The 23012-nt window shown below is 65.6% G+C and overlaps 1 protein-coding gene and 1 long non-coding RNA gene across 3 annotated transcripts in view; one reads left to right on the top strand and one right to left on the bottom strand.

Moving 5' to 3' along the window:
- TTYH3 (tweety family member 3) overlaps nucleotides 1–21163 on the bottom strand; it is a 31770-nt gene extending 10607 nt beyond the window's left edge. For both annotated transcript variants that reach the window (XM_023655159.2, XM_023655158.2), the window contains exons 1-9: nucleotides 20901–21163; nucleotides 6133–6302; nucleotides 5787–5898; nucleotides 5411–5631; nucleotides 5014–5109; nucleotides 3707–3779; nucleotides 3365–3440; nucleotides 1063–1118; nucleotides 159–251 (exon numbers count right to left, since the gene is read on the bottom strand). In XM_023655159.2, coding sequence (XP_023510927.2) covers nucleotides 159–251; nucleotides 1063–1118; nucleotides 3365–3440; nucleotides 3707–3779; nucleotides 5014–5109; nucleotides 5411–5631; nucleotides 5787–5898; nucleotides 6133–6302; nucleotides 20901–21023 — 1020 coding nt within the window. In that variant the 5' untranslated portion in view covers nucleotides 21024–21163. The remainder of the gene's footprint in view (nucleotides 1–158; nucleotides 252–1062; nucleotides 1119–3364; nucleotides 3441–3706; nucleotides 3780–5013; nucleotides 5110–5410; nucleotides 5632–5786; nucleotides 5899–6132; nucleotides 6303–20900) is intronic.
- Nucleotides 10066–16826, top strand: LOC138916966 (uncharacterized). The gene is made up of 2 exons (XR_011424237.1): nucleotides 10066–10430; nucleotides 16544–16826. It is a non-coding gene; the product is annotated as an uncharacterized lncRNA (long non-coding RNA).
- Nucleotides 21164–23012: the final 1849 nt, after the last annotated feature.

Consider the following 23012-nt stretch of genomic DNA (forward strand, 5'->3'; position numbering starts at 1 on the left):
AAATAAAGAACAGAATGGTTTGTTAAAACCCACCGGCAACCCCAGGGAAGTGGAGGGCAGGTCCCGAGTGGGTCTGCAGCACGCCCCCCTCCCCTGGGGACAAAGCGGCCACACTGCACGGGCCCCTCGCGCCCCGCCACCTGGCCCGCGGCCCTCACCTTGGTGGCCGGGTACTCCTGCGGGACGGTCCTCAGGAGCTCGGCCACGACGTCCTGCATCTCCACCAGCGCCTTGTGGCTGCCCGACAGCTTCTGCTCCACGGAGAGGCCGGCTGAGTCCCGTGGGGCCCGGGGCAGCCCGTGTCTACCCCACGAGGCCCCTGCACGCGCGCGCACACACACACACACGGGGCAGACAAGCACTGGTGCTCCAGGCTGCTGCCAACTGAGGGGCGTCAGCCTGTGAGGCCACCGAGCTCCAAGGGCGGGTGGGCTGCACCAGGACCAGCGGGGCAGCCGGCACTGGGCTCTGTGGGCCCAGGGACCCTCCTCCTCAGCTCCCCCCATACTCAGAGGTGACACAGATCACCGTGAGGACGGTGTCTCTAAAGCAGAGACAGTCGTCAGGACTCCAGAGAGCCGTGCCATCACTGGAGTGACGGACAGTCAGCTACAGGGTCCCCTCAGATCCCACCATGACGACACCTGTCCAGCCACTCCACAGAGCGGCACAGGACCCCCCACAGGGAGGCACCCCTGGGTCCCTCCACGCCCGCTAGACAATCGGCTTTGCCCTGCATGGATGGCCGAGGGCAACTTGAGAAATGAAAGGGGTCCCGGGGACTTGGGGGGCATTACACAGGCCACCCCAAAAGGCTTGCACCAAGGGCGTCAGGCCGGCAACCCCGGGAGCAGGTAGCGACATTCACACGGTGTTTGCCCAGCTGCCTCCCAAGGGCACCCAGGGTCCCAGGGCTCTGAGAGGCACAACAGTGGGCCTGGTGGGCTGGCAGGTCTGGCTGTGGGGCCAGGGCCCACTTGGCCTCTTCACGCACACGTAAACACGGTGCTCGGACGCTGCCCCCACCCGGGCCTCGCAGGGCCGCAGAAGCCGAGCTCTCACCTGCTGGAAGGGGTTGGCCGCGTGGGGCGAGCAGGCCAGGTAATACTGCAGGATCTCTGCGGAGGGAGAGGGCAGCTGAGCGACTCGACTGCTGCCGGCTGTGGGTCCGTGTGTGTGTCCGTGTGCGCTCTCCCAGGGACACGTGGATGCACGCACACATCTGTGCATGCGTGTCTGTGTGTGTGCACATCTGTGTATGTTGTGTGATTGTGTCTGTGCGTGTGCTTGCTTGTGTATATAGTTTGTGTGCATGTACGTGTATGTGCACAAGTGTATTCACAATGTGTCTACATGTACACTTCTGCATGTGTGCACATATGTGTGTGCATGTCTTATGCATGTGTCTGTGTGCGCGCCTGTGCACATGGGGGTGTCTACACATGCATGTCTGCGTGTACATGTCATATATCTGCGTGTGTGTGCAAGCAGGAGGGGTGTGGCCTCCAGGGAGCCTAGGGCTGGGGACCCAGACCCTTCTGCTCCAAGCACTGCCCCCCCAGCGTGCACAGTCCTCTCTTTGGGGGGAGCCTCATACCACCCCTCCCTCTAGAGCAGCAGACAGGGCACTGGGGGTGGGCAGGGAGTCAGAAGACCCCAGGGAAGAGCCACTTGGGCAGAACAACAGGTCTTAGGCCAGAGAGTCCCCCCAAAGAGGAGGGGACGCAGCCCAGAGGTCGCAGCCTAGAGGGCCCAGGACGCAGATGGCCAGTCTGCCTCATACCCATTAAAACAGGTGTCAATTCAGCGTCCACTGTTGAAAGATGGGGATTCCCTTACAATTCTGGTTCTGGAAACCTGCGGAGACTCGAGCCCAGCTGGAGCCGACGGAGGACCCTTGGACCCTGACTGCCTCCCCGCCCCGTGCTCCCTTGGGGGCTCAGGGCCCTACCCGTGAACAGTAACACTGGCTTTGGAGCTCTAGGTGCCTCCCTTCTCAGGGGCCCTATGGGGCTCAGCCCAGGATGAGGGCCGGCTGCAGCCCAGGGCAGCCCCCTGTGCCACACAGCGTGCGGCCCCTCGGGTCTGGGCTCCCACGGAGCTTTAGCCACCTGTGAACGGAGCCAGCACAACGGCCTCGAGGGCAGCCTGCGCCCACAGGCAGGAGCTCGCACCATGGGAGGCTGGGGCTGCTCATGCCGGCTGAGAACCCAAGAGCCCTCGGTAGCGAGGACCTGGAGAGGCCAGGCTGATGGCACCGAGGCCAAGGACAGCTGTCACTAACCCTGCTGGCCCCCGGAGAGAGGCCCGCCCCCACCCAGGGGGCTCCTTGGGCTTCGGTGGAAACGGTTCCTTCGACTAAATAAACTAAAAGCCAGCCCACACGTTCCCAGTGGCTTTCTCGGGCAAAGGCTGGAGGACAGTCCTGTGACGGCCAGCATCTCTAGGCCACTCAGCAGCCCCGTCCCTAGGGGGGAGCCTCTCTCTCTCTCTCTCTCTCTCTCTCGGGGAGCATGCAGTACTAGCATCAGGGGAAACCACCGAGCTCAGCACCCTCCAGCTCTGACCGCATCCTGAGCCCCCGAGCCCCACACCGGCCTGCCTCCCGGATGTCCAACGTGTGCCACACCCAGCCCCAACCCCAGACCTCTCTGCCCCGACTCAGTCCATGGCCTGAGACAACAGCTGCTCAGACCAGAGACTGGCGTCCTCAATTCCTCTCTCCCCTACGCCCAGCTTCTCGGGAAGTCCCGTCAGCTCTTGCTCCAGAGCTCAAGGCTCCATCTCCTGCCTGTAGGAAGGCAGCAGGCTCCCTGCCTCCCTTTTTGACCCCCCTCATGGCTGAAGCAGCTCGAAGAATCTTTGAAAAGGAAATTCAATCACAGACCCTATCTCTCTCCTGCTTCCCACCCTCCAACAGGCCCCCCTAGAATAAAACCAAAATTCCTGACCTCAACCTGGCCCTGCTGGCCTCCTGACCCTCGCCTTTCCCAAGAGCTCTATTTTCTGCCTCACAAACATATCAAGTTCGTCTCTGCCTCAGGGCCTTTGCACAAGATGCACAGCCTTCTCTGGCTCAATTCTAATGCAACCTCTTTGGCAGGCCACCTGCTCTGATGCAGACTGTTGTCACCTGCCCCCACCCCTACGTCATCACTGGCCTCACACAGTGCCTGTCCTCATTCCCCCCACTGCCTTCCCCTGGTAGAAGGTGCTCCTGTCCACTCACTGGCTTCCTTATCTGGGTGGGTCCTGCCTCCCCCAGACCGAGGGCCCACGAGGACAGGGAAGCCTCAGCCTCACTAAGTGGGGTCTCCCCAACCCAGCCACAGGGGTACCAGCTCAGACGTGGCCGCAGACTCACCTCCACTCAGCACCGAGTGCTCCTCCACCATCCTGGTCACGTAGGTGTCAGGGTCCACACAGAAGTCGCTGGAGCCCTGGGGTGGGTGTGGGCAAGGAAAAGGGGTGACCAAGCCAGGCCCCCAACCCTCAGCTCTCAGGGTAGAGCCTGGGCTCCAGGGTCTGCTTTCAGCTCGGGAAGGTGGAGTAGGAATTTGGGGGGCACTGACTCGCTGTGTGCTCGTGGATAGGCCCCCACCCATCTCGGGACCTCGGTGTCCCAGGGGAGGGTGGGAGAGAGGAGTTGCTCCCCCGCCCCCACGCTGAGGCCCAGAGATGGGGCTCCAGTCCTTCCACCACTCACCACAGACACAGCCAGCTCCAAGCCCAGCGAGCCCCAGCTGATGGCCAGGGCCAGGACCCCCAGCAGGCAGACCCTTGGGGCAGAGAAAGCAGATCAGCAGCCCCCCAGCCAGAGGGTGGGGGCCACACCACCTGCCAGGCTGCAGGCCAGAGGACCAGGTCCCAGGGCACACCTGGGGGTCCCCCCACCCAGGGGCTACGGCTCCTCCCTGGGCTGGACTTAGCCTAAGGCCCGAGGGCCAGGCCCAGAGGAATCCCTCCGGGGCGGGCTGGGGCTCAGAGGGCTCAGAGTAGGGGCACGGAGAGTGGGTCTTGGCCTGGCCAGCCACGCGGCCTCCTAGCCCCCAACTGCGGCCCCTCTCCCCCGCGGATGCCCGGTCTCGGCTTTCAGCCTGGCCCGAGCCTGCTCTCCACAGCACGGCCGGTGGGGCCTGTCACTGGACCAGCCCAGGCCTGCCTGTGCTCAAACCCTGTAGGCAATGCCACAGACCACACCACCGGCTCCCCGGAGGCCCAACCTCCCCTCCTCCCCACAGCCTTCGGTCCAGCCACTCGGGCCTCCCGCTGCCCCTCACGCACCCACTGCAAGCCCTCGCACTGGCCATCGAGCGCCCTTCCTCACATGTCCAAGTGTCCCTGCTCCCTCGGGCCTCCCTCCAGCTCCCCTCCCCCTCAGGTGTCCTCGTGGAGCCAGCATGCTACAGACCGCCCTGCCACCTGCCCGTTCCCCCATCTGTTTCTCCTTTCTCCCCGGCGCCCTCACCTCTGATACAGGCACGCCACCCCTGTGAGCACCATGTGGGTGGGGGCCTGCGTGCTCACTGGTCTCTCCCAGCGCCTGGCCCAGGTAGGAGCCAGGACACGGCAGTTCAACTGTCCAGTGAGGATCGTGACAACACCTCAGCCACCCTACAGATGAGCGGTCACTCTGTCTCTCAGACAAGGAGACGGAGGCACCTTGAGCCACCTCCCCTCAGTGGACGGCTGAGGAAGCCGCAGAGGCAGCTTTTGAGCCCAGCCCGCCTCTGGCCAAGGACGGAGGGGACAGTGACCTGGGCAGGTCTTCAGGTCTCTGGGCTACAACGTGCAGACTCAGGGGGGAGCCCAGCAGGAACTCAGGGTGGCTGGGCAGGCATGCCCGGACACTGACCACAGCGGTGAAAGGCCAGGGTGAGGGAGCAGCATGATAGCAGGGCCTCGCCACAGGAAGCCCCACCCTTGGGCAGACCGAGGCTGGGCCCGCAGATGGGGGCGGACGAGGACAGGTGCCTCACCCCGTCCCTCAGCCCCACGGACCCACAGACTCACCCGACCAGGATGCCCTTGGAGCTGCGGATGAGGCCGACCAGCACCAGCAGGCAGATGGCGACGTCCAGCAGCAGAAGCCCCAAGTAGCCCAGCCACCTGTGGGCACACAGCAGGTGTGGGCCAGACCCAGGAGACGGGAGGGAGGGGTGCCGAGGCAGGCCAGGCATCTCCACCCTACGCTGGGCAGGGCTGGGGCAAACAGCCCGGGGCCCGCAGGGGCAGCCACCCGCATTTGTGGAATGTGGGGATTGGCGTCTGCTCTTGTAAAAGACGTCCCCATGGGGGACTCCTGCCACGGAGGCTGGGGAGGCCCGGCCCCTCCCTTCCCCCCATAAGACCGCAGGCACTGGGTGCTGGGTGAGCCTAAGCCAAGGGCAAGGGGCCGGTGGGGCCGCACCTGTACCAGTCGTAGAGGTCCACCTGCTCAGCCAGTGCCTCCAGCGACACAGCCGTGTTCCTCCAAAATGGGATGGCAGCTGTGTAGCCCAGCAGCATCTCGAGCAGACCCTGCAGCCGCTGGACCGCCCGCAGGGGCTCTGGCCGCGTGGCCAGCTGCCGCTCCAGGCTCTGCAGGCTGGGCTCTGCTGTGCGGTTCAGAGCAGCGGCCGTGTCCCACACCTGCCAGGCCAGGGGCGGCGTGAGCCGGGGCACAGACGAGCTCCCCGCACATGCCACCCCTCGATTGCCCGACCCGGGCTTCCTCACACGGTTAGGCACACACAGGGGATTTAGAAGCAGGAAGCCAGCCCCCTTCCCATCACACGGCCACTCACGCGGTCCTGGACCCCTGCCACCGTGCGGTTGGCGTGGCGGAGCGAGTAGGTGGCCCGATGGATGCCGTCACTGGTCTCCCCGTTGCCGTAGAAGCCCACGGCGATGCCAGCGCTGAGACAGGGAGACGGCATGACAGCGCAGTCCGGCCCGCCCCTTCCCGGTCCCGCCTTCCTCCTCCTCGGCCCCGCCCCTGACCCCGCCCCTCTTCGGCCCCCGCCCCCGACCCCGCCTTCCTCCTCCTCGGCCCCGCCCCGCCTTCCTCCTCCTCGGCCCCGCCTGACTCCGCCTCCTCGGCCCCGCCTTCCTCCTCCTCGGCCCCGCCCCCCGGCCCCGCCCCGCGCTCACCTGCAGACCAGCGTGGCGATGATGACGCACCAGGCGGTGCAGCAGCAGTCTGCGTCCAGGTGCTCCTCGCTCTTGCGCCGCCGGCAGCACAGCCAGAAGGAATAGAAGAGCAGGAAGAGGAGGTCCAGGGCGAGGCAGGCCAGCGCGGCGGCCCCCAGCAGCAGCAGCGCCTGCAGGGCGGTTGGGAATCGGCGCTGGAGGCGTGGAGCCCCGCCTCGGCTCTTCTCGCAACACAGTACGAGCGAATCTCACCCGCACCCCGGGCCAAGGGACCAGGCACACATTCCCACTGAACCCTCCCCCAGCCTGGGGACGGAGGCTCCCAACACCTGAGTGACACGCCTGCGGTCACCCAGACCTGAGACCCCAGACTCACGTCCTCAACCCTGCACCAGACACCAGGACTTGACCCAAGCCCCACTTGGAAAAGCCAAGGGGGCCAGGTCCCCTCTCCTAACCCCTCCCAGGCCCTGTGCCCTTCCCCATGGGAGCCTGTCACCTCCTGGGCCCCAGAGCCCAAGGCAGGATGTTTAAACAGAGGTCCACAACCAGGCCCTGTGAGGAGGTGCTGGCCAGAGAACAGACACTCAGTGGGTGAGGAGGGGCCCCTGGGCAGGGCCAGCACAGCTGCTGAATGGCCACATGACCGAGGAAGGCCCTTAGTCTCCCTGAGCCCCAATTTTCTCTTTTGTAAGAAGAGGGTGACGTGGCCTCCCCAGAAGAGGTGGGCACAGTCTCGGGAAAGACCACACACAGCAGGGCCCTCGGGAGGGGCAGTCAGCATGGCGTCCCCATCCTCTGCTCTGGATCTGGCCGCCCTAGCGAGCCCTGAGTAGCCTGAAGGGCCCAGAGCTCTCCAACCACGTCCGGGGAGGCACCAGGGGAGGAGGAAGTGCCACCCCCCCCCAGCACCCTCCTGTCACGGGGGCTGGCGTCCCCCATGGGAAGCAGCTGCCTTGATCCAGCCGTGACACCCGCTGTGGGCTCAGCCCTCTCTGGTAGGGATGGAAACAGGGACACAGCTCAGGACAGGCGCCAGCCCCACCCCCCTGGTCCAGTGCTTCACCCCATTTCACTGATCAAGAAACTGGCTGCAGAGAAGAGGAAGGACCCACGTGCCCACATCATGGCCCCTCTGGGCACCTCAGCACCCGTCCCTTGTTGGGGTGGGAGTGGAGGCTGACCCAGGCTGCAGGCTGGGCCTGACCATGTGCACCTCATGGCGCGGACAAGTAAATACTACCCAGAAGGTCTGACACTCGGAGGGGCCCACCCCAGGGGCTGTTGGAGTCATGGTGTGATGACGGGGCCCCCTCAGCTGCCCTCGGTTGCACTGCTGCAGAGCCTGGGCCTCAGGGGAACCTGGAAACACCCTCCTTCCCCACGTCCGAACACTCAGCAACGTGGCTGTCCCTGGGGCCTGAGCCTGGGGAGCCGCTGGGGGTGGAACATTCCAGGCCCACCTGCCCCCTGCGGGCCCCCTTGGGACAAGAGGCTCAGCCACAGAGGCACTGGGACCAGTGGATGGCAGCCCTGCACCCAGAGGCTGTCTCCCAGGGGATGGCACTCCCTGCCTTCCCAATAGCCAGCTGGCCCCAAAGGCCTCCTGCCCGGCCCACCATCCCTGGCTGACCCCCATCCCTGAGGTGGGGCTCTCCCACCTTCCACCTGACCAGGGAGGCACCGACCAGGGCCAGCCCTACAGCCACGGTCCAAAGCCACCCCGGGGCTGAGGTGCTGTTTGGAGACTGGGCCTCTGCCCGCTTCACGAGGCACAGGGTGGGGGCCCCCTCTTGGGGAAGGCCAGGACACCACCAAGAGGCTGGAGTCACAGGCCACAGCCCTGGCCTGGCTGGCTGCCCCGTGCTGCCCAGGAACAAGCAATCTGGGTGCAGAGGGTGTTGGGGGCCACCACCCTCCACTCCCTCCTTCAGGCTGGGTCCAGCCGCCCACCCCCTGCACTGGCAGTTGGGCCTGCTGGGCGCTGACCACCAGCTGGGGAGGGGAGGGGAGCAGGCCCAGGGGGCTGGCACCAGAGCCACCTCGTCAGCACAAGGCTCCCTCGAGGTCCCAGGGCACTCATGTCACAGAGGCGACGCCAAGGCCCAGAGGGGCCTTGCCCAAGGCACATGGGGAGATGGGAGAGGCTGCCGTGGGGGGTCTCCAGGCAGGAGTCAAAGGCCTGCCAGAAGGCCAAGGCCAGTCACGGGGGGCGCTCACCTTAAGGGGCCTGGCATCCAGCACCACGTTCTCCCCATCCCACCCGCCCTGCACCGGTGACAGTGAATATTAGGGTGCCTGGAAGAGCATGGTCTGTGTGTCCCCTAGGTGTGCCCTCACATGCACAGGCTGGACCCCGGCCAGAGATGCCACAGGCCCTGCCTTCCTCCTACGTCAGAGGCAAAGAGCAGAAGAGACCACTGCTGCCAGGGCCACGGCTCACAAGGGACATCTGTACTCCCATAACCAAGGCCACCCTCTGTCCCCAGGGCACCTTTGCCATCCTCCAGCCCCCAGTCAGTCACCAGGTCCTGTCACCCCTGCCTGCCTCTATTCTGCCCTGCCCGCAGGCTCCTTCCTGAGAGACCCTCCCAGACCCTCAATCAGACGACACCACACCCCCACCTAGACGCCTCCACCTGGAATGGGCCCCCCTCCAAACCCTGCGCGCCCTGGTTCCCACGCTTCTGCGGGCCACGTCGAGCAGCCCCATCTGCCCTGAGCTGCCAGCCCCCGCTGGAGGCTGCCCTCTGCTCTCAGAGGCCTCCAGGGGCCCTTGGCTGGAGTAGCCAGCACCCCCACACCACCCCACCCCATGCCACCTCCTGATCCCCCTCCCCGACCCCCACTCCCTGTGGGAAACAACCCCGGAGAGCAGGGCCCACCTCTTTGTCCTGTTTGGGTCCCAACCCCATGTCTAGAACACAGCTGGCTGGGTCTGATACTTAAATAAATGTATCTACACACGTCCTCTCAAGGGAATCCTTCCCGGAGTGAGGAAGCTGGAGATCACGGCACAGGACAGACGGAACCCAAAGAGGCACCCAAGCGGGGCCCCCAAAGCCCCTCTCTCCCCCCGCCCCGAGGCTGGCACAAGGCTGGAGCTCAGCCTGGTGGGGAGCGAGCCCAGCCCTCACAAGAGTCATCAAAGAGCCCGCAGGCCCACATCACCGCCTCGGTGGCGTCAGGACCACCCACTCCCATTTACCAGATGAGAAAACTGAGTCAAGATAAGCATCACTGGCCCGACGAGATCCCAGAACCTGGGGCGAAGCTCCGGGGGCGGGGGCAGGGGCCGGGCTGGGGCTAGAGGGGGCGGGGCTGGAGCCGGGGCGGGGCGGGGCGAGGTGGGGCGGCTGCACCGCGGGCCCTCCGCTCCTTTGAGAAACGCCCCTCTGGGAACCACCGCGTCAGGTGCCATTGCTCCAGGCCTTGGCATCCGAGCTGCGGGGCTGGGGGAGGGGGCAGGGGGTGCGGCCCGCTGGACGTGAGACAGGCGGTGAACAACAGAAAACGCAGAAGAGGCGGGGGCGCTGGGCGAGCCTGAGTTTGCACAGAGCCCCGGCGCCCCCTGAGCGGGCACGTCCTCGTCCAGGGGGCGGTCAGGGAAGAGGGCCCCGGGAGAGGCCGGAGGTGTTTAACCACCGGCCACAGTCAGCCCCAGGGAAGTGGGGAGGGCGGGAGGCGCACTCGGATCTTCTACAGCTTTGATTTGGTTTGGTTTGTCGTTGGGGTTTTTTTGGTTTTCTTTCTTTCTTTTTTAAACCATGAACACGTACTACCTTTATAATTAAAACACAAAACCAGAAACCTGCTAGTAGCTCCTTCTGCGGGCGTGGGAGGGCCCTGGTCCAAGCCCAGCTCAGCCACGTGGGTCTCTGTGGCTCCCGGCCAGGCCCTGCTGCTTTCTGCGCCCGAGTCCTCTCCCCAGCTGTCACACGGGAGAAGGGTCCCCGAGCCAGGAGGGCTGATTTGGGCCCCTCCCGGTTTACAGTGCTGTCGCACAGTCCCTGCTGGTGCCCCGTCCCCCAGGAGCTGAAATCAAGGGGAGGGACACCCTGGGTCTCACCACCCGAAGACGAGAACCACCTGTGCCCCCGCAGCCACCCCCAGAAACCAAAGGCCAAGGGGGCACACTGGCTTGCGGGGAACAGAGTGCCACAGTTCAAATGCTGCTGCCTGGGTCTAGAAGGGACCTTGAGACAATGACTTTAGCCTCTGTGCCTCAGGTTCCCCACGTGCACAACGGAGACAGCAACGCCTCTCTCCTAGGAGGGTCACCGTGAGGGTTAAACGAGGTAAGACGGGTAAAGGCTTAGACCAGCGCCGCCGTGGGAGCCCCCAGGGAGTCAGTGCCCTGCGGGGTGCTGCTCCCAGGGCCAGCTCTGCCTCCAGGCAGCCGGGTGGGCTGGGGACACAGAGTGGGCTCCTTGGCTGCCAGAAGGGAGGGAGCCCAGGGCGCTCACAGACAAGGTGAGTGTGTGCATGGCCACACTCACACGTGCACTTTCATGCCCACACGTGCACACACTCACTGCCACGCACGGTCAGGCCCACGCATGCACGTACGTTCATGCCCACACACACACATTCACACCCACACACACGTCCACACACGTGCACGTTCACACCCACAGAGGCATGCCCTCACGGACGTTCACAAACACATTCACACCTACACACACGTCCACACACGTGCACGTTCACACCCACAGAGGCATGCCCACACGGACGTTCACAAACACATTCATGCCTACACACGTTCACACACGCACATGAATGGCCACATATTCACACATGCACATCTACACCCATACATTCACACACGTTCACACCCATACATGCACATTCACACACACATATATCCACACCCATATGCACATTCACATGCACATGCAACCCCACACGTGCATGTATGTCCCCACACACATTCACACTCACACGCATGGGAAGGTGTTGCCCCAAGAGCCCCTCAGCTGCAGCAGCAACAGCTGCTGGTGGCTGGAAGCTCCTGGTGGCTGCCGGCAGGTTGGGGGGGGGGTCAAGCACCTGGGCACTGGCCACTTGCTGGAGGCTGGGAGGGGGCAAGGCCAGCCAGAGGCAGCCTCACACACAGACACAGCCTCCTGCCCAGGGCGAGGAGGCCACTCCCGTCCCATCCCTGCCTCACAGAGCCCAGTCAAGGGGGGGCCAAGGGTGGGACCAGTGCCCAAGGAACCCCAGGGCCAGGCCCCTAAGGGTGAGAAGTGTCCTGGAGCTCAGAGAGGGGTACCCAAGGGCGGGAGAGGTAAGTCCAGAGGCTTCCCCGGAGGCAGTGACAGGCAGAGGCCTAGGTGTCCCCGCAAGACCCCCAAAGCCCCGCACACAGAAGCCAGGCGTGCAGGCAACCGAGGTCCCGCCCCGCCCTTCCAGGACTGTCTGCCTGGCTCTTCCAGGTCTGTCTGCCCCGCTCCAGGAAGCCCTCCTGACTCTGCGCTGGGTCTGTCGCCCACACCTCCCCCAGCGGGGACTGGAAAGGCCTCCCCACGCTCAGCGATCTGCAGGGCCGGTGCCCCTCGGCTCTGAGGCCTGGTGCACCATGGGCGCTCAGGAACACGGGAGCTCCCTGCTCCCCACCAAAAGCTCCAAGCGACTGGGGCAGCCTTCCCTCTGGCAGGATGGCTTCCTCCCAGACAGGGCTGGCCTTAAACAGTGATCCCACTGGGTGGCTCCCCAGCACGGCCCCAAAAGGCAGACTGTGGGGCCGGGACAAGGAGAGCCTCGCTCGGCCCCCATGGGAAGGGGACAGGACCCTCTGGTTTACACAACAGGGCTCTGGGACTCAGGGGAGGGCGGCACCTGGAGCCCAGGGTCCCAGCCTGCCCACAAACAAGCAGGGCCTGTCCTCGGCAGGGCGCATGAGCCAGGCATCGGGGAGCCCAGCACCGGCAGCTGCTTCCTCCTACCCAGGCCCAGCATGACCTCTGCCCCGTCTCCCGAGGCCAGATTCCCAGAGAACAACCTTCTGCTGGCATTTCCCGTAGCAGCCCCGCCTCCCGTCCACAGGCTGGCGTTCCCTCTGCTTCTCCCGGGCCCATTCACAAAGAGAATGGGAAATGTCTGATCAGCATCTGGGCTCTGACCAAATGGAATTTTCCACCACTGAGGGAGGTGATGTCAGCACGCGGTCAGCGAGGCGAGACGCTCAGTCCATATCCCAACCGCCGGCCACAGTGCTGGCTGTCCGCCACCTGAAGCACCAGGACGCTGGAGGGCACAAGCAGCGAGCGCTTGTGGTGGCCGCGTGGCCCTCCTGATGGCCCCCACCTCCTGAAGGCCCCTGCAGCCCCTGCCGTTGTGTATCCACTGAGGATGCCCCGCCCTGCCCGGGGCCCACACACTCTCCCCGGAACCCTGACGCCCCCACAGCCCCCACCCACTCTGGAAACATCAGTGAGCCAGAGTTCAGGGTCTGAAGCCTCACCCTGGCCCAAGTCAGGCCCAGGCCCAGGTCTGAGGCCTGTCGGGGGACCCAACAGGAGCCTGGCCCCAGCAGGTCCTTCCTGCCCTGGTGGAGGACAGGGGGCAGGCAGGGGCCCAGGGCAGCAGCTGTCCGCCGTGTGAGCCTAGGCTGGCTCCCTGCACAGGTGGCCGGCCCTGCAGGGTAGGGGGATCCCTGGCTCAGCCCCAAGCTTGTTGGCAGTCTGGCTGCAAGGGGGCCCCAAGCCAGCCCTTGGAGGGGAGGGGCCACTGTGTGCCACCAAATCTTACTGAAGCTTTGCAGTGGGAGGCTCAGCACGTCCCACAGACGGGAGACCACAGCGTGAGAGCAGGAGGCTGCGAGCCGGTCCCTTCCATGCCCCACCGCTACCCTGCTCCTGCCGGCTCTACTCCTCCGGCCCGGCCTGGACATGGCCTGTCAGCCACAGGCACGTGCACGCCCCCGTGCAGAACACCAGGCTCGGCACCAGCACAGGCCATACCGAGAGGCCCCAGGCCACCAGGCTGGGAGGGCCACGCATGACCCAGGGCAGCACGTCCATGTGCCACCAGCTGGGTGTCCCCAAAGCCCCTGGCAGCACCTGGCATGGAAGCTGCAGGAGAGCGTGCCACACTCAGAACACACACCGGCACCACAGACGAACGGCCCGCTGAACACAACCCCCTAACCGCCTGCTGGGAGAGCAGCCTCTGCGCCCTCAGCAATGGACCCTGAGAGCTGCCCGAACACTCAGCCCTCTGCAGGCCACCACAGCCCACACCAGGCAGGGGAGCCCCTGTCCCACCAAGACCCTCACAGGGGCTCTGCTCTGATGGGAAGTGTGGGCCTACGGCTGCCCCTCGACCCAGCCCCAGAGGCCACGTCCCGGCCACAGCAGTGTGCCTCCTCAGCCAGCCCAGCTGAGGGGAGCCACGTGCCCCCGGGCGCCGGCTCTCCGTGGGCTGGGGAGACTTGGGGACCTGCCAGCCAGGGCTAACTCTGGTAGGCTCCAAGAGGTCAAGGGGGGTCCAAGAGGTCAGGGGACTTCCTCAAGGTCACACGGCTGGGGGGGTGCAGCCAGGATCCCAGCCCAGGCCAGCGTGACCACAGCCTGAGGTCCCACCACTACCGAGGCGTGAGAGGGCCCAGTGAGGCCCACGGGCCTGCACAGTGGGAGCCTCGGGGAAGCCACGGCCCCACCTCGGCTGGGCCCCGCCCCTCCCGGCCACAGCCGTCCCTGAGGGGCAGCTCAGCCAGGAGCAAAGGGTGAAGAGGCTGTGGGAGCCCGGCAGAGGACCCGGGGGTGCAGGAGCTTCAGGAGGGTCCCCTGAGCTGCCATCGCAGAGTGAGCCGGTGCCAGCAGGGCACCCTGAGAGGTGGAGCAAGGGTTCCCAGAGGGGACGGTGTGAGCACAGGCCCGGCACAAGGTCCAGGCTGCAAAGCTGCGTCCTGAGGGCCCGCTGGCAGCTGAGATTGGCGGGGCCAGGCGGGAGCCTGCAGTGCAGGCGGCAGTGAGGGCTCCAGGCAACAGGGCCAGGACAGATGGGGGCCCTCCACCACCTCCAGCGGGGGCTGCGCGGGCACAGGGCTCCCGAGGAAGCTCCGCGAGAGACCCGACCCTCCCGGGCAGGCGGAGGGCGCCGGGCTGGCTGCACGGCCGCCCCTCCTGCATGCTCCGCTGCGGCCCCCAGATGCCGGCCAGAAATTAAACACAGATTTTCCACGGAGCGGGCTTGGGTTTCGCGAATTCCATGACGGTGAGCTCGTGGTTGTGCTGGGAGAAAGCACAGCCAGCAGCCGCCGGCCGCGCTGGAGCCCAGGGGCCCCTCTCCGTCCCAGCTCCCCCCCCACGCTGAGTCCAGGCCACCGCGCGGCACAGACCAGCCCCCGTGTCCTCAGAGTGCCGCGCTGCCCTGCCCACCAGGAGTCACCGCACAGGGGCCCACGAGGCAGAGGCCCGGCCTCCCCCCAGACCCTTGGCCGACACAGGCCAACCTCAGCCAGGGGTAGTCTGGGGGCAGCAAACGGCTCGCCGGGCACACCCATCCCAGATCCCACCCGCCCCTCCTGTGGGGACCCCAGCCTCAGCCAGCCTCCTCGGGGGGCACGCCAACTGAGGGCTGAGGGTGGCCTGTGTGCATAAGCCACCTGGACTCACAGGGGCCCAGGCCTGTGCAGGGGCCATGGGAAGGGAGGCTCCCGAGGGGCCACGCAGCCCCCAGCTCTCTGCAGACGCTGCACGCCTTGTCCTGCAGCCCCCAGCTCCCTGCTGACCTCACACGCCTTGTCCTGCAGCCCCCAACCCCCTGCTGACCCTGCACGCCTCGTCCCACAGCCCCCCACAGACCCCAGCACGCCTTGGTTCCTCCTGACCTGGCCCATGAAGCTGCTCTATTCCCACCTGGCCCTGCTCCCTGAGGGCACATCCCACACCCAGGCACCTTCCCCTGGCTCTGGACAAGAACAAGAGTGGCCTCATGGCCAGCTGGCACCAAGTGCAGCCCCCTTCCTGCCCCGGGCACTGGGCTGGAGGCCTGGCCTTGACCCAGACCCACCACAGCCCTCACAGCCCCGTCCACAGTGCCAGGGCCACCCACTGCCCCAGCAGACGTGCACCGTGCCAGGAACCCCTCGGGAGACCTGCTGGGCAGGCAGCAGACCCAATCCTGGGGGCATCTGCCATCCCGCGTCTGGCAGGGGCTCAGGGCAGGCCCAGGCACTCAGGACCTTAGCTCGGGGGCGTCCTCTGGAAAGTGCCCCTGACTCTGGCAGCAAGAGTGGCGCCCTGCTCTGGGCGACACAGCGCCCAGTGTGTGCCCTCAGGGCCTGGCCACACCGAGCACCAATGGCCATCTGTGGGGCTGGGTCCTCACCCTCCCCAGGACCACAGGGAGCCCCTGAGAGCCACCTGAGGGCCACATGTGCAACCCGGCCAGGCTCCCTGCAGACCCCAGGAGGGAGGCACGGATCCTGCCACTGCCCGCCCTCTGTCACGTGCCCCCATCCTGGGGGGGCCACATGGGGCACTTCTCGTATCTGTGACCCAGCCCCTGGGCTGCAGATTCAGTTCCTTTTCTTCAGCCGAGGACCCAGCAGAGCAGCGGGGGAGCAGGGGGGTGTCCCAACACCTGCTGAGCTCCCCTGAACCAGCACCTGCTGGGGGGACCCAGGAAGCCTCTCCCCCAGACTTGGAAACTCCTGTGTCCACGGGGAGGGAGGGGGCGGGCCAGAGCAGGAGCCTGCCCACATCTTGCGGCCCACGGACAAGGACCAGCCGGTGGCTTCCGTTTCACTTCCGCAGGGGTGGTGGCATCCACCCCCCAGGCCCACTGTGCGGCTCCCCAGAAAAACGCTTACGAAACAGACCAGGAGCCCCGTCAGCAGAGCGGCCATGGCCTGGGGTCAGAGCCACAGAGCAGCCGGCCAAGAGCCTGACCAAGAGCCCCTGGCCGGGGCCCAACCAGCTGACGTCCCTTCCCCACATGGCCCTAGGCAAAGCAGTACGGTGCTGGGGAGACAGCCTGTCACTGCATCCTCAGACCCTCGAAAACCAGGTGCCCCTGAAGGCCCTCAGCAGGGCCTGGTGACACAGACTCTGCACCCAATACGGGAGGAGGACAGGTCGAGTTTGACCCCAACACCCACCCCCAGCAGGTGCAGACTTGGTGGTCAAGGCAACCAACGGCCTGGTCCTCCCCTGGCCAAAGGCAGGCCCGTGACCCTTGCGTGGCCAGTCGGAATCTCACCTGGGACTTTGACACTGGCCAAGAGGGAAGCAGCCAGGGTCAGTCAGGCCCAGCCGGGGCTCCCTGTCCGGACACCCACCGATGCCTGGGCCCTGCACCCCCAAAGTCCAGCTTGTCAGCTGCTGTCCAGGCAGAGGGGACTCTAGAAGCTTCCACCCAGCTCCCCGGGGCGCTGTCACATTCGGTATGTCTCTGTCACTTGCAGCCTCAGCATCCTGACTGGTACTGTGGGACGCTGGCAAGCATCAGGAACCAAGGACCATGGACAGGGTCCCACACACATGACGGCTACCGGCAGGTGTCAAAGAGCCCCAGGTGTGCCTCCAGCTTGACGCGATGCCCGCCCCCGACGTGTAAGGGCAGGGACAAACTCCAGCTGGAGGGACTTTTTTTTGTCTTCATGCTCCTTCCTGTTTTCTAAATGTTCCGTGAAAGTGTATTACTTTTGTAAACTAGAAGAGAGGTGATAAACGCTGTTTTTAACCAGACCAAATTTCTTTCTGGTTAGTGGGGAGGATGACAACAGGGCCAGCCCCACCCACAGGATGTGGCTGCTGTGCCACCAGCCTGCAGTCAGCACACAGTTGACCTTGATTGAGTCGCAGCATTAAACCAAGGTGCTGTGGTCTCTCCCAGGAGAACAGTGGCCCCTGACGGCCACCCGACCCAGAGTTCAAATCCCCTGAGTGGCCACCCAGTCTGGGCTGGAGCACTCACCACCTCCCGCAGCAGCACATTCAGACCAGAGGGACTCCCTTATTCCGGGCCAAGTCTCAGGCTTCTCTCTGCCTCAGGGCCTTTGCACATGCTGTTCCCACTACCTGGAACCCTCTTACCAAAGGTCTCTGCACAGCTACCTCAGTCTTATCTTTAGGATCTGGATGGAAACATCAAGCACTCAGGGCTGTAATGGGAAAGGGGCCCCAAACACTGGGCAAACCGGAGGGGAGGGCTACCATCTGACCTGGGAGGTGGGATGGTGTGCCCAGCACATGCCAGGCTCCAGGCGAGTCCCTGCCCTCCTGGCGTACATGGCCTGGATGGCAGCCCAGGTGCTACCTCCTCCAGGAAGCCTTCCCTGACCACTGGGCTCCTGCAGGTCCTGTCCCGACCCCGCCACACAGCCGTTAACTGCTCTCCACCACCAACGTGTAGCTTCTAGCCCCCTGACACTGGTGGAGACAGTGAGCAAGAATGAAAGAGACTGAGGGCACAGAGTGGGTGTGACCTCTGCCTGAGGACACCTGGGGTGTGGGGAGGCTGGGGAGGGGGAGCCGTGAAGGGCCGGCAGGCATAAATGAGGCAGCTCCCCCATATGGAGCCCAGAGGGGTGGATGGACCCACCTAAGGCCCACAGAGCTGGGGCCCAGGCCTGGCACTCCTCTCCCGGGTACCCACTCTCCAGCCCGAAGAGAAGGCTGCGGGACCTGCCTGCAGCCGGGACAGGCCCCACGTCACCACGGAACACAGACCGGCCTTAGTCACATCAGGTCCCCAGACACCGGGCCCAGCCTGCCAGCTCGGCCGTGTGACCACCAGAGCCTGCCCTCCCCTGGGCCTGCACCCCCTCCCCTCAAAACACAAGCCCCCCACTCAGCTGCGCTGTGCTCGGGGAGCCCCGCAGGACCCACAGCAGCCCCTCCCACGGTCTGTCCATTCGGCACCCGCCGTGGGCCCCCAGGAGACGCGTGTGACGGCCGGGAGCCCCTTCTCTCCAGGAGGGAGCCTGAGCCCTGAGCCCAGGAGAAATCGCGCACCTCTGGATGTCAAATAGGCCCCCTGCTCCAGTGGAGGCTCCAGGCCCCCAGCGCAGGGCCAGCCGGGGCCCTGGGAGTCATCAGACCAGCCCCCTTTGGCTCCTGACCCCTGTGCTCACAGTTCCCGCAGGGGGCCGGCCCTGCGGCGCCCAGGGCTGACTCCCCGGGCCAGGATCCGGCCCCACCACCTCCTCGCTACGTGATTCTGAGCCAGTCTCCTCTCCGAGCCTCAGTGTGCAAATCTGTGCCACGGAGACACTGTTCTCACCTCCCAGGCTCGTGTGAGAAGGGGTTAGTGACACGCAGCCCACACCACACCCCGAAACAGGGCCTGACCCACGGGGTTTTCCAGTGGGTTTCACCAGGGCTCCCAACAGTGGATGGCGAGGGCAGGAAACAGTGAAGCAGGATGAAGGCTGGTCTCCCTCTGCCACAGCACCCAGCTCCCGCCCCGGGGCCCGCCTGTCCCCTGCCCGGCCCAGAGGACAGAACATGGGGGAGGGGACTGCCAGACCCCCCCAAGCTGAGCTGGGGGCCGGATAGAGACGGGCTCCCAGGCCAAAGGGGTGCCCTGGGTCAGGAGGAGGAGGGGTCCACCACCCACGATGGGGACAGAGCAGCTGCCTCCCCACAGCTAGGAACGCTCTACCAGGGGAGGCAGAAAGGGGCCCTGGGCCACGGTTCACACTGACCCATTGCCCACTCACCCAGAAAGGGAGCTCCATGTGCTTCACGCCCAACACGGAGCAGGAGCACGGGGCCCTCGCATCCCCACCTCCACCCTGCCAAGAAGGCATGCCAGCCCAGATATCAGGATGAGGCAAGGAAGGCTCAGAGAGGTCAAGCGCTTGCCCAAAAGCACCAGCACAGAAGGGCAGAGGCAGGACGCACGCCCAGGTCTGGCTCACTCCACAGCCCCCACCCCCCACCCCCGTGCAGGAGCGGAGGCGGCGGGGGATGGAGACGGGCTGGTTTCCACACTGTGAATTATTCAGTGGCTAATTCTGCTCCTCGGAGAGGAGGCAGGAGAGAGAGTGAGTCAGAGAGCTCCCACAGCGCTCTGTTCCCACAGGGAGGGAACAGAGGCCCGGGGCAGAAACCAGGGTCCTCGCAGGGCCTAAGGGCGCCTCAGGAGGCCGGGTGAGCGGAGGGGGCCTCCACAGGCTTCAGGTATCGGCACCTCGATCACCAGCCACCACGCGTCCTGGACTCCCAGCTGAGGGTGCATGCGAGGCTGGGCGCTCCAGAGGGACGGCAGCCAGGCTGACCGTGGGTGGGCAGCATGGGCAGGTGGCAGCCACGGGTCAGCAGCAAAGCTCTGTGGGGGTCACAGACACCCCGGGGGCCCAAGGGGCTGCCCTGGAGCTTGGGAAGTGACAAGTAGCAGAGGACTTCCTAATGTACGGCACAGCCTCCTGGCCCGCCGAAGCGGAGCCCCTGGGGACAGGCAGGAGAGCCAGCACACGTGAAGTTCCTGGGGAGCACACAGAGCTGTTGCCTGCACACCGGTCAGCCCCTAGAACTGGGCTTCCAGAATGTGGGTGCTGGGTTTTATAAAAATCCTGCTGTCTCCGGGCGTGCCCGGGCCAATCCCTTGCCCCTTTTCTAACCTGCTTAGACACAGATCAGTGGGGCTGGGGAGCAGGCACCAGGTGAGCACTGAGGCCGGGAGCGGCGGGCTCCCCTGCAGAGCCAGGGCACCCACGGGGCCCTCACCCTCTGCTCACGGTTCTCCTCCTCTGGGTCAGGAAGGCCACAGAGGACAGAGTTCTGAATAGGCGAGGTGTGGCATGGGCCACAGAATACCGGATTTCCCAGGCCATCTTGACAAGCACAGCTGTTCCCACCCCACCCAGGGGCTCTGCAGGGATCAATGGAGAGAAAACCAGAGGTGTTCCGAGTGACCAAGCATGGGCTTCTGGAATCCAGATCCCCAGGCAGGAAGGAAACACCCACAGCCCAGTCCCCTGACCTGAACTTGAATGGCAGTGGCTCGGCGGCGATGGGGGTGGCACTGGGGCTCGGCATGACCCCAGCCCAGGGCTCCAGGGGGAAAGCCTGATCACTTGGGGAGAGGGCTGCAAAAGGCCCCTCCCCCCAACTCTGCCCAGGCCCAGCTCCCTTCCAGCCTTCCAGACTGAGGCCCACCTGGTGTCCCCGTGGCCAGGCCTCCCTCCCTCGGGGGCTACTGGCAGCTGGGTCTCCGGGCAGGCCAGGTGTCACCACAGTGCACACAGCACTGTGTGTACATGCCACTGCCTGGCTGCCCGGCAGGGGGTCATTACCCGCCCAGGATCTGCCTAGGCCACTTGCCCACCAAAAGCCTGGCAGTGAGTGGGATCCCCCGCTGGGGGTGAGGGGCCGGCTGCACCCTCTGCACTGTCCGGCATCAGCTTGCTCTCAGCACCCTGGGGTCCTCTGGGAGGTGGGGGGGCTCTGGCCAGGTGATGGACAGGGGCCTGGGCAGGAGTTGACAGCTGGTAGAGAGGGCTCCACGGAGGGGAAGGAGGCAGCTGCACGTACCCCCAGAAAGGAAGGCCTTACTGACACCAGACAAGAAGGCTCGAGTCTGCAGGAGGGCCGCGGACCCTCGATGGGGGATGGGGGGCTTCTGAGAGTCTCGAAGAGGAGAGACCCGCGACCCAGGAGGAGACCCTCGAGAAGAAAGGGGCCTGCGACCCACGAGGAGGGAGCCGTGACCCCCGATGGCGGATGGGGACCTTCGAGAGGAGGGGGCCGGGCCCCCCCCGGGATGGACGGGCCGTGACCCGGGGCCCTGACCCCCGAGCCGGGGGCGCGCGTCACCTGCTGGTAGTCGGTGTCCTCGGGCCGGAACTGACTGCTGGTGGTCTCCCAGTGCAGGTCGAAGTGCGGCAGCCGGTGCAGGAGGTTCACCCACCAGGGCGCCGCGTAGCTGACCCCGGCCATGGCGGGCCGGCCGCTGGGGCGCGTGGCCGCGCGGGGCTCCCTCGCTGGCCCGGGGCGCGCGGTTCAGGGGTCGGCCGACCCCGGCCTGGCCACCCGCATCGCCCGCGCGCTCCTGGGCCCGGCCCGGCCCGGCTCGGCCCGGCTCGGCGCGGCTCGACTGCGCTCGGCTCCGCTCGGCCGCCCGCGCCCGCCGCCTCTTTGTTCGCCGCCGCCGCCGCCTCCGCCGCCGCGCGCCCCCGCCCGCCGCCCCGCCCCCATGCCCCGGGCCCGCCCCCCGCCGCCATTGGCCCGCCCGCCCTCTGGCCACGCCCCTCCGTCCGCCCGTTGTCCTCAGGCCCCGCCCCCCAGCGCGCCCCGCCCCCGCGAGTCGCTCTCCCACCCCCTCCTCCGGACCGCCATTGGTCCTCCTTCCGTTGTCCCCGCCCCCTCTTCCCGCCCTTTGCCTTTGGCCCCGCCCCTCCGCGCGCTCCCGCCCGCAGGCCCCGCCCCTGCGTTTCCATTGGCTGGCTGAACGAGGCTCCGCCCACCAGGGCCCCTCCCCCCGGCCGAGGGGCGCCCGGCGGGGAAGGCCAGGAGCGCCCTCCGACCCCGGCGTCCCGGACCGGTGCCTGCGCGCGCCCGGCCGCGGTGTCTCCACCCGGGGATGGGGCTGGGCCGGAACCCGGCTGCACGTGTAGCTGCTCTTCACCGGGGCGCTCGCTTGTTGGTTCCACCGCTGCACGTCCATCAAGCCTCAGCATGGTGGGCCTGGTGGGGCTGGGCTGGCCTCCCCTGCAGGTCCCCGCGGCTCTCACGCAGCCCGAGGCTCCCAGCGAGGGAACGAGCGGCCAGTCTGTAGAATAAGGATGATCTGGATTCCTAGAACTGTGTGATCTTGGGCAAGTTACTTAACCTCTCTGTGCATCGAAGTCCTTGTCTGTATAAGGGAAGTCCGATGAGTGTAGAGTGCTCAGAACATCAAAGTGTGACCCCAGTACGAGTGTGTGAGGGGACCGGGGAGTAGATTCAGTCCCTATTTGGCCATCCCGTTGGGGAAAGTTGTGTCCTTTGTCAAGACTTAAGAGAAAGATAGTGTCCTGTCCTGGAGTCCCGGGGCCTGGAAATTCAGGCAGCTGCCAGGGCGGGCGAGCATGGAGCCACACAGCCACGCTTCCTAACGGGGCATCCGTGTGCCTTTAAAGTGGAGAAGGGAACCCCAAGAACAGAGAAGGCTGTCCACGCTGGAGGTGCTTGGCCCCGTGCACCCTGCTCTCCGTGCCCCAGGGGTGGTAGGTGCGTCCTCGTGACTCGGGCTCATCACCACCCTGGGGCGTTATTTCGGGACTTCCTCCATTCTGAGAAACAGGTTTCCACACCTGGGGCTCTGCCGCCTGCCCGCTGTGCTCCCGCTAGCTCGGCCAGCTCCACGGCTGGACCAGCTCCTCCTGGAGGGTTGGGCTGGGCTCCTGCAGGCAGGGGCAGCTCTGGGCAGTGGCTTCCCAGGAGGCCTGCAGTCTGCTTGCTTTCCTGTGATAAGGCCATGTGACCTCACTTGGCCTGCAACAAAGGCCAGCGGGCACGGGAGGAGTGGGGCAGGAGGCTCTGCAAACTGTGGTTCACCCCTAACCCGGGAGAATTTCCAGACCCCACCCCGGCTGGGGAATAACCCAGGCAGGAGGAGGAAGATCATATTCTGCCTCCCTAAAGGACACAGTTTTGGGTTCCTGTTATTAGCAGGAGATCACACAGCCACACGCCTCCTGCTTCACCCCAACTCCCACGCCCCCAGCACCAGTGTCGGGGGGGCCCTAGCTGAGCCCCATGTGGAGGCATGGTGGGGGGCCACAAGCTCCCTTCCATGTTTCCTGAAGCCTCACAAAATTGTGCACAAAATGCATACGAAATGATAGCTTGGATGTGCCGGGTTGAATCGTGTCCCCAGAAAACATATGTCCGAGTCCTGACGCCTGGTGCCTGAGACTGCGATCTTACCTGGAAATAGGGTCATTG

This window comes from Equus caballus, chromosome 13 (assembly GCF_041296265.1).
Source record: "Equus caballus isolate H_3958 breed thoroughbred chromosome 13, TB-T2T, whole genome shotgun sequence".
Classification (NCBI taxonomy): domain Eukaryota; kingdom Metazoa; phylum Chordata; class Mammalia; order Perissodactyla; family Equidae; genus Equus; species Equus caballus.